The sequence below is a fragment of the Apis dorsata genome, unplaced genomic scaffold (assembly GCF_000469605.1).
Source record: "Apis dorsata unplaced genomic scaffold, Apis dorsata 1.3 scaffold_169, whole genome shotgun sequence".
Lineage (NCBI taxonomy): Eukaryota > Metazoa > Arthropoda > Insecta > Hymenoptera > Apidae > Apis > Apis dorsata.
In genome coordinates, this window is record NW_006263457.1 from 696,241 (window position 1) to 707,736 (window position 11,496).

At 30.8% G+C, this 11,496-nt stretch overlaps 1 protein-coding gene across 3 annotated transcripts; it reads right to left on the bottom strand.

Moving 5' to 3' along the window:
• Window positions 1-512: 512 nt before the first annotated feature.
• LOC102680937 (stress response protein NST1) lies at window positions 513-11,189 on the bottom strand. 3 transcript variants are annotated; one of them, XM_006614044.2, is made up of 7 exons: window positions 10,945-11,189; window positions 10,113-10,167; window positions 4,052-4,407; window positions 3,836-3,976; window positions 3,607-3,747; window positions 3,209-3,361; window positions 513-2,827 (listed from the first exon to the last, which is right to left on the bottom strand). In XM_006614044.2, exons 2-7 carry the CDS (start codon window positions 10,144-10,146, stop codon window positions 2,735-2,737), a joined length of 918 nt encoding a protein of 305 aa, XP_006614107.1. In that variant the 5' UTR covers window positions 10,147-10,167; window positions 10,945-11,189; the 3' UTR covers window positions 513-2,734. The 3 variants fall into 3 exon arrangements, with proteins under 3 accessions (XP_006614107.1, XP_006614106.1, XP_006614108.1); XM_006614043.2 differs by lacking the exons at window positions 10,113-10,167; window positions 10,945-11,189 and adding exons at window positions 5,392-5,481; window positions 6,518-7,040; XM_006614045.2 differs by lacking the exons at window positions 3,209-3,361; window positions 10,113-10,167; window positions 10,945-11,189 and adding exons at window positions 5,392-5,481; window positions 6,518-6,927.
• Between the last annotated feature and the right edge of the window lie 307 nt (window positions 11,190-11,496).

Below are 11,496 nucleotides of genomic sequence, written 5' to 3' on the forward strand. Positions count from 1 at the left end.
AAAGCCTGCCGCCGTTTCGTTTAGCCTTTGGCTTTCGGCCATTCGACAGCTCGTGACGTCACTTGAATCTTAGTGACGTATCTATATTTTCCTCATATTCGAATAATTTAATTTCAAAATTAAAAGATTATAAGAAAATTATATAATAATTTTCCATATATAATATTTTATAATAAGTTTTTAAATAATTAATGTTAATATAAATAGCAAAGTTATTGTAATAAAAATATGATATATTTTTTTCGTAATGAACAGGGCTCTTTGATCCATAGGAAATTAAGTAACATTGCTAAGATTCCGAAATAATCTGTTTTACCAAGAGTTGGTTATGTTTAAACTGTAAAGTAAAATCACGGCGCCAAATCTATACGCTCAAAAAATGAAAAAATTTCAACTAAAATATCTCTATCAAATTATAATGTTTTAATTAATGAAATAATAATACTCAAATTTATGAAATAAATCAAAGAGAAATAATTAAAAGGGTACTTGTAATAAAAAACAAATTAATGTAAGTGCGTGTAGGTATGGCCTTTTACTTCACACAATGAGATTCTTTTTTTTTTAAACACATATTATTTCAACTAAAGCTTAAATAAATGTCGAAGGCAACCGATATATCATTAAAAAATTGGTTTCTCGCGATATCTTTTTTGTTCCAATAGAAATTTATTTTGTAATAATGGTTTTGCAAGAATTGATTTGCTTCTGTCGCTTCACTATAAGACAATTACCAAAGCTCACAAGAAACCATACGTACATTAGTAACCATATTACATATATATACCATCGCATAGAAATTTATATATATATATATATTTATATATTATAACGCAAATTGAAAAGAGAGGACAATCATAATATACATACGTCGGGCATCTATATAATTATACGAAATACATTTTGCAAAAGATCACAACAATTATGCAAAAATAGACGTTATTCATCACTTGTCATAACCGCAAGAAAAATGAAATCTTTTATCTTTTTTCTTGATGTTGCAACATGTGACAAATTAACCGCAACACTTGGCAATATAGGTGTTACAGTTGTATATTCGTCGACATAAAAATTCTAATGTTTTTCTTTTTCAATCTCTTTTTTTAATTAATTTTTTTTCTTCGCATTAACTTGCAATAGCCCCTTGTAAAAATTTTCTGTGCAATTTCAATACCTAAGATAGTAAGGTATCGTAAGTCGGTTGCAATATCACTGCGACATATCTTTTTTTTATCTCTTTCTTTTATGATGATACCGTGACCAGAGCTAAAAGTTTCTTCTCGTTTATGGTATCCCCTATATATATATATATATATGAATATCTAAAAAGGCCGAGGAACCATTAGCTGCCTATTACATTACGAGAAGAATTTGCGAAAGTATTTGCGAAAACTTTGCTCCGGTACGGTGTTTATTTCTAGTACTTCCAGCGATGATATATATGAACAAAATTAAGGCCCCTAGCCACGGTATCCGTTCAAGCATAGAGGAATTAAATGTCTCTCTCTCCTCCGTTCTCTCTCTCACATTCTCACTTAAACACTACACATTTTGACAAATAATTAAGTCATCACAGAAGCATCATATTATCATATTCAATTAGACTACATATTTTGTGAATCTTGTTCAGTTAGCGCAGTAATATTACAATGATCGAGTACAAAATGGTTTTAAAGTTTTCAAGCCTAGTATAAAGCACTATTATATATATTATAAGTGTGCTTACATGTCGGCACATACCATACACATACATATGTATAGTTATTATATATGGTATGTGTACACACATATGGTCGCAATTACCACTTAAAATCTAATTGTAGCGATAGTATTCTATCATTATTCTACGATTAAAAGCAAAGTTTTAATGAACAAAACACCAAAAAATTATATAAAAAAGATATAAGAGTTAAAAAAATGATTAATAGGAATAAAAAATTGTAAACATTTGAATGCGATAATCACGATTATGATTTCATTTGTTTTTTGATTTTAAATTTAAACAAAATAAATTTTTTAATGAGATAAATGATTAAACAACAATATCATAATTATTAATAAAAAAGAAAATATACAAAAAAGTATTGTAAATATTGTAAGAATTATAAAATATTAATTATTGACATACACAATCGACCACAATACATAAGGTATTTTTAATGCCATGTTTTAGAAGATCCACAATCTTGTGTAAGTGGTAGGCACGTTATAACTGAAAATATTTTACACGCCACATATCTTTCAATCAAATATTCGTACATGTTAGTACATATATTCGTGTACACTTAAAAACAAAAAAAAAAAGTGTATTTAGGTAAAGGCAGTGATATTCCTTGCACAAGTAGAAAGTGAGAGGAAAAATTGATTAATTCTCCACAATATAAACGTTTCTTTAATCATTTCGAATATTTTATCTAACTGGATATTTAATTCCCCATCCATTGTAATAAAATAAAACCATTAAAATTGCAAATTTCTTCAACTACTATTAAATCGCTTGCATAAGTTCTTTAATTTTCTTTCAGCGAACGAAAATGGCACAAAGCGTAATGGAGTTTGATAAAGCACAGCAAGTGCAACTCCTTAGTTTATTTCAAGGTTTAAACACATAACTCCGATGATCTATTCAGTGAGTGACTCTGCAAGCTTGTAGTCAAATCTCGCTCTTCTCTTTCCTCGATTTTGTAACGATGAAAAGATATTTTAACGAGGATCGCAATCAAAAATAATGTTTTTACCCAGAGCTAGCAGTCTCCTTTTCAGCAGGCAAGGCAGATTGTTCAGATAGAGCTGCTTTATTCTGTCTTACCATCTCTGCACGCCTCTCCTTTAGGAAAAAAAAAAAAAAAGAAATGATAATTTAAAGAAATTTATAAGGATCATCTATTTTAAATTAAAAATGTTTATGTCATGCTAATACTCATATTAAGCTAACATCTATTATAAAGTATAATAGCTTATAAATGCAGGATCATGCTGAAAAGAAAATGATAAAAAAATTAGATATATAATTATACATAATATAACTGAATTCCTATAACGAAGATTTTCTGCAACATAATATGGTGAAGCACGATTAAAATTGATTAAAAATTCTAATGATAACCGTAGTCTACTGAAGTCATAGAATTTCTACTGAAACTTAATCAGTGAAACTCAATCAGAGACAATAAGAATATTGAATCAACAAAAAAAAGGACGAAATTACATGCTGGCGAATAGCCTGCACACGACGTTGAATCTCTCGCTGTCGGTTCTGCTCCGCAGTAGAAACCCTCTTGTCAAATTCGAACTTTTTCACCAGAAGTTCTCTCGTGGCGCACTCTGCTATCTGACGCACTTTTGCTATCTTCACAGTGTTCTAAATGACCATTTCAAATTCCCTTATTGGGTAATATTGTCTACAAAATGTAAGAAAGGATTTCCACTAAAAAAGCCAAGTTTAGAAAATTACATTCCTATACATTCTGTATTTTCAAAACTTGACTTGAATCACATACTAATTTTACAGAAGCGAGAAATCCTTCCTGATACTAGCCAAAACAATCCAATAGAAAATTCATAAAACTAATATTTTAGTTCTGAATAATATACAAACGAACTTACATGATTGCGTAGCTTTTCTTTCTGTTCACGTTCGAGATTCTGACGACGTTCGTGAGCTTGATCCAATTTGCCTTGAATTTGGGATTCAAGTTGCTGTACGCGCTCAGTTAATCCCTGACGTACACGGGCTACTTGTTCCTCCTAAAAATTAAAAAAATTAAATAATATATAATACGTATATATAAATAATTTTATGAATAGAAATTAATCAATAATATTAAATACTGACATGTTCTTTAAGGCGATCCAGCATCTTTTTAATGTTTTCATCGCGTTGAGCAGCAGCAGATTTTAACTTCTCTTCAACGGCACAACGAACTTCTTGAGTCTGTTGTTCAAGACTTAAACGAGTTTTTTCCACACTTTCTAACTATAATCAAAAACACAATAATAATAATTACATTTAAATAATAAAATTATATATATAAAAAAAATTTCAACTAACGTGTTCTTTCAATTTATTCTTCAATTCTGCAATGTGAGCCTCTCGCTTTTCTTCTGTATTATTCATTTTAGCATCTAAAGATTCACGAGTCGCAGCAATGAAAGCAGCGCTAAGTTCATCTTTTTTGCGAGCTGCTTCTTCAATTTTGCTAAGCTTAGCGGCAAGAGCAGCGAGTTTATGAGCTTCCAAAGAAAGTCTTCTTTCCTCTGCTGCTCGAAGCTTGTCTTCAATAGCGACTTGTTGAGTCGGACTTGTTTGTGGAGGCGATGGTGCTCTTTTCGGTACTGTTGGTTCTGCTAAGATTACCTCGTAACACAATCCACCCTTCGATTTCTCTTGGCATCGAATCTCAGTTGCTAAAATAATAAATAAAATAAATTAATAAAAATATTAATGATTCAATGAAATTATTACTCGAGTATTGATTAATGTAAAAAAATATTAATATGTTCTAAAAAATAATGTATTAAAAAAATATTATTAGTATAAATATTATATATATATATGGTTTATATCTAATGTTATAAATATAAAACAAAAAATTATTTGAATGTTAATATAATTCAACGATTAATTTTCATTACATCAATTAATTATAGAAATATAAAATAAATTAATTATTGCCACTTGCAATGTAGCCAAAATCTATATATGCGTAACAACAGCATCTTTATATTTCTTCACTATTTTACATATTGTCTCCTATCAAACATAATGGAATTAAAAACATTTGTCTCTGCTAAAACGACGAGATATAATCCAAAAGCAGCAAAAAATTTCTTAATTCCATTTATTCCATCCAACTCGACTTCGTTCGAAGTACATGAGGCAATTTACGGAAGTATGACTCAGAGACGCGAGAAGGAAAGATCGATCAGCCTACGGGACGATTGTCTTTAGGCGCCGCGACGTCTAGCGTCGACACACGCACATTTCAGTAGCCACCCTACGAACACCATATCAGAGTGTTCTTCCGACATTTGCCGGCTTCGATTTATAATTTATCAACGATAAATTGGCGACTGTTTGTCACGAGTTCGTTGCACTTTCCAGCGAATGCATGGATAATCGATCAAAAGCTTATCCATGTTTCAATCAACAAAATGCTATCTAACAAAATATAAAACAAAGATGTATCAAGATATTCAACAATAAAGTTTCCTATCTTAATCTTTGATTTTTTTTCTATATTATTAGTTGTTATCTATAAGCGATTTCTAATTAAAAGATAAATATTGTAATTAAATTTAATTCAAATGATTAAATTGATTATAGAAATTAATTTAAAAATTAATAGTTCAACGGCGAGATTTGTCAATTAAAAAGTGGCATATACTCACTAATAAACTTTACTTTCTTCGGCTGTTTAGTTCGCGGCTTTCCTTTGCCGCTGGGCTTCTTGAAGGGAGCATTGCCCCTTCTATCTCCCGCTTCGAAAATTGAGAATCAATGAATGGCATATTACTGTAGGGATCAGGAAAACTGGAATCGCGTTTTAATTATCGGGAAATCGATGCAACCGTCTCCTCACTATCGGTTAACAACCGAAGGTGGCCATCTTGGGCCGCACCCCGATCGTTTTGTAGAGGCTTTCCATCGAGCACGTGCGTTATCGACTATTTCTGCAATTTTTCTAAATACATGCAGAAATTCGATGCAATTCATAAATTAAAAAGGGAAAAATGGACTTAATCATATTATAATTTTTACGAAATGGTGTAAACTAGAAAATAATAAAACAAAAGTAATTTCAAAACAAATTAAAATATTAAATTAAAATAAAAATGAAAAATAATAATATTACCGATTAAATTTTTACGGTAGATCAGCAGCACTAATCGATGATAGTATACAATAGATACCGATTAGTAGAAGGTAGAGAAATTGATCGAACTGCAGCTACCTGGGATAATACGATACCAACATAATATCGATCATCGTTGACTGCGGTAAAAATATATCAAGTTCAAAACGCGTATATTTAACAAGAGGACGTTTAAGGAAAACAGGAAATTGCTTCGCTCTCCGTGTATCAAATTAATTCGAATATGGCATATTCGACCATCGTTGTAAACTCTTAATAGTTTACAAATTAAAAAGCAGATCTAGTAAAATAAATAATATAAATAAATAAATAAATAAAATAATTACATGTTTTTACAAAATCGGTTTAACAATGATTTTAAAGTTGATATTGGTATTGGTGGATAGAGGTAAAGATAGTGGATAGAGGTAAGAAAATCCCATGTTGAAATAAATGTAAAGATACCATAAATTGGATTAAAAGAAATCTTTCTCATCACTTCGACCGAGGAGTCATTCACCGTTGTATCGACTCCTCCCTTCTTCTAGCTCCGTATAGTACACGAATTATTATAGAAATATAAAAAGGAAAGACTAAAAATATGAAAAACGGTTGCATCTTTCTTCCCAATTATAACAAGAAGTGGCGAACAGAGCACTCACCTATGATACCCAAGGGTGCTTTGCAGCTATGACAGAAGCACTGCAGCACTGAATCGCGCACAAGACCGATCAACATATTTCTGATATTTGGTTATTAGCTGTTACGCGCGAACTGCGCTCCGTATTTAGCGAAATTAAACAAGCTCGGCAAACGACTACGAGAATGAAAAGAGGGAGCGCAGAAGAATCGGCGAGAGGACACGTTCGACGAGCAAAGAGGAGGGCCGGAAGTGGTTAAACTCGTATCTGGGGCGGGGGCTGCAGGGCGACTGATCCGCACAGTGCGCCACGACGCCCGGCGTCGCTCAATATCCACCCACTGGCGCCTCTTGCGCCCCTAGTCGCGGCGGACCACCCCACGCTGCAGCGAACAGCCTACCCGACGACAAACCACCCTTCCACCTCTACTAACCTCCAACCTCCAACCTCCAACTTCCACCTCGAACGGCCTTAACATACCTATATCGTGGACCCGGCTAGGTGCCGGTCGCTAGGCACGTGTGGAAGCCTATGTGGAGGCGTAAAATACCATCTGTCCAACCCCAACCACCGTCGAGCCTCTTATATTTTGACTCAACCCCGTACCAATGCTTACTGATCAATGAACGATATCTTTTTTTCACGAGTTTTATAAAATTCTGCAATTTATCTAAATATATATTTGCATTCTTTAATCTTTGCAAATTTAAAAAATCCAGTTATGGATCATCATCGTGAATATAAGTTCTTACGTATTTCGATTCGATAAATTTCTAAGTAAAATTCAATGATTTTGGAAAAAAATATTTTTTAATTAAATAATATCGAAGTATTGTATGTGAATGAAGTTTTTTGAAGTTACTCATTAATTTTCCGCAGTTTATCGATTTTAATATACGAAAAGATTTTACGTAACTAACGCCCTATTTCGCGTCTCTTATAAATCAAGCCCTACCACTATCCTGCCCTTGCTTAGTTGCGACATCGAGAATATGATCTTCGAATTGACGACTTTGCAATATGCACCCCTAAAGAGGACTCGTGGAATGCTGAGAAATCTTGTTTCGGTTGTTCCGATATCCGTGTTAAGCACTTCTATTTGAATTTTATTTCAACGTATTTGGACGTATAAAAACTTATTAATTTCACGATATATAAAAAAATTTTAATTTTAATCTTATTTCTTCGATTCTTGAAAAATAATTTCGTTGATAACTAAACCATTGTCTTTTTCTAATTTCTAACGAAATTCACCAATATTTTTTGTTAATAACTTGACATTTAAAATAGATTGTTCTTTTTACGAAATTATTTGTTATTTTATCAATGAACATATCATTTCCTCTATTCTTAGACGAATTGTTATATTCATTTTCTTGATTTTTTCGGTATTTTTATTGGTATTTTAATAAACCGTGAAAATGATTTCAAACAAATCATAGAGGACAAAAACTAAAGGTAACCGATATGAGAAAATATGGGACACAAATGACAATAATCGTTGTTCCGTAAACTTTTTCATTTGACAGGAACGATCGAACAATCGCAATGTCGGGATTCCGTGACGCATTACGGTCGAAGGATACGCTATAAAGTGAATGAATCTCCTACACCTGGATCGATATCGTGGAATATTTTCAGAACTCGGAACGAAGGAATAGGCGATGTTAATAATGCAGTCACCCCTTTTTCCACTGGTCACGAACCGTAGTAAATTGCGCAGAAATCGAAGTGACGTATTCTAATAGAAATTGAGACTTGATATTTATCAAGATTTTTTTTTAAATTCCAATTAACTTTCCAACATTTAAATTTCATCCAGCACAACAAATTACATCATTATATTTCTCTATTCCAAAAAAACTTATTCTGCAATTAAACAAATAAGAAATAGTAATGATTCCATTGCAATTAATTAGAAAATATATTTAATTGAAAAGAAAGAGCAAATTTATGGAATAATGATCTCTTGATTATATTTAATGAGTTTCACTTATTCGTTATATTTAATTAAATTTGAAAATTTAAAAAGTTAATAAAAAAGAAAAAAAAGAAAGAAAAGAAAAAAGAATCGAGCGAAATCGAGTCTGGTCAAGAAAAGTGCATCGTTTTAAAACGTGATTTATCATTGCATGCCCTTTAAGGAAGGAAGAAATTCAACAGAGTTTCACCGAGAGGAAATGATTATGGACATTTCACCCGATATATCTTGCACGCTGCTTCAGACAATCGGATTAACCTACGCACTTCAATGTCACCGTGTGTACGCTGTTTAAACTCGACCAGAGCCAGTCTCTTTCACGGATGCAAGAGGAACTTGAATCTCATTCTCCACAACTCGAAAGAGGAGATGTGAAAAGAGCGAAGAATGAGGTTTAAGTCGCGTGCTAGTATTGGCGCAGTGTTCAATTGTGAAACAGCATTATTTATCGATACGCAACACTTATGCGGGTTCCGTTACATTGTGTATCCGGTAATGAGAGATCAATAAAATTGTTCTCCATAATTATTCGTATTGCGAAATTGATATCAATCAGGCGATATATAAAATAATCTATATTCAAATCATATAAGATATGTTTTCAATTATTATATGAATTTTATATGAAACTTTATTCTGCAAAAAAAATAATACTTTCTGCAATTTTTATCGAAATATCGAATTGAATTATTTTGTTTGAAATATAAGAATATAATTTTTTACAAACAATGCAAATTTTATTTTTTAAATTCCAATATCCAAAATCAATTTCTGAAATCAGATATAAAGTAAATATATATTTTGAGTATATAAAAAAAAAATTAAAAAAAATTAAAATAATTAATCTTTATTAAATATAGAATAAATATTTAATTTGCAAATATGAAAATATCACAATAATGATTTATCGAAAATTTGTGAAATTTTCATAATTGAGAACCACTGAAAAGCGTTCGAGCACTGCAGTTGAATCAAGCTGCAGTTGCCACGGCGAACTGCAGACTACACTCCTCCGAGGACGCCAATGGAGGGCTCTGACCTCTTCTTGGCAACTATCTACTTTTCGTTGCTTTAGGGTGTATTCCTATTCCCATCTAAATTGCCTTTAATTAACAATCCTTTGTTGTACTGAGTTTATTATCGAACGTGAAAAAATATTACGTCTGATTCGCGAATAACCTCTTTTTCGGCAAAATTTGGCAAAATTTTGGTTCATTATTCATAACAATTCTGAAAATTCAATCAGAAATAATGACTTGAAAAAGTCATCACACATAACATACATTGAATAGTCATATAATCAATCACAGTAATATGTAATATATACTTATTAATTGTATACAAGTGTACAAATATTTGTATATATAATATTTAATAAGTTATATTATTTAAATCTTTAAAATAAAACAATTAAATCATTAATCATAAAATGATATAATGAAAGATTAAACATTTTATACATATTATAAGAAGTTATATCTTCTACCTGTACATATATCGTATAATTGATTTTTTTTTGAAATTCAAGAAAATATAATTATATAAATTAAAAATATTAATTATGAAAATTATTAATTTGTTATTATTTTTAGAAATTAATATAAAGAATTTTTATACAAAAATTTTGTCACTTACATTCATTAGCATGCGATTCAGTAGCCGCAGCCATTGTGGCAATAACTGTATGTCACTGCAAAATAATATATCTGATTTTATAAACTGAGGTTAAAAATTGTACATTGAAATTTTTTATAAATATTTTCCTCTTAATTTAATATATACGTATTTATTATATTTAATCATTTTTATTACAATAATGTCACGCGTGAAGCTTATTTCAAACAAAGGAAATATGTAAGAAAAATGTACGCTATTTATACATTACGACTAAATTTGAAGAATGAAAAAAATTGAAATATTTTGTAGCATATTATGATATTGTATTATAATATATACTTTTGGAAATACAATAAGGGAAAAATTATATTGTATGACGTATTTGTTATTTCTATACTAATTCTATACCAAACAAAGTAAACGACATTCGACATTCGAAATTTTTCAAAATTATTTGCACAATAGAGCAGTCAAAAAATATCAGGTATATATACATTGATTTGATATTTAATGACATAATTTCGTGATATAAAATATTCTTTTTCATATTTTTTGAAAAATATATATCTCAACAAAATTATTTAAACACAATCAAAGAAAGTCGAAGTTATGATTACTTCTACGCATGATCACATTCAAAAAAACGTATTGCAGTAAAATTACAAATCGAATGCGGAAGATGACGTTTAGGATTATTGTAAAAAAAAAACAACGGCACTTTCTTTGTTTCGTATTGAACATTGATTAAGTATAAAAGTGGATAAGCGAAGTCTCTTTGTTCGTATTCGTGGCGTCTCTTTGTCACCAAACAAACTTATCGTTATAGATTGGAAATAAACATTTAACTTACCTGTTTTTCCTTTAAAAGAACAAAGAAACGATTATTGAACAATACGATAGATACTAGAAATAGAAACGATCACCAATACACTGGATAATGCTAGGAGATCTGAACGGTCGCTGGACTTGCTGGCTGCTTTTATTGCGACATGCAAGTATCTTTGTGTAACCAACGATTCACACTGGTTAACATTTGGCTACACGTACAACACATACATACATTTTGTCAAAGTGCTCGAATGTTCGGGAGTTTTCATTGGTCGAGCTTAGTGATCGGTTCATCGTCATTGGTTAGTTTGAATTTGAAGCGTTGGCTGAATTGTAACAGGACGTGTCATGTGAATCCTTTACCACGCATTCGCAGTACTGTTTTCATCGTTTAAAAGATGATCGTTGTAAATATAATGTAACTAAACGAGGTAAACACTGTTTTATTTATGTTTTTTATAATTGTAATTTGACGATTTTGTTATAATTATAACATTGTATTATTTTATTAAAATATTTATTTTTGTCAATAAGAAATTATCACTAATTATATATTTATAATAATTCAATAATG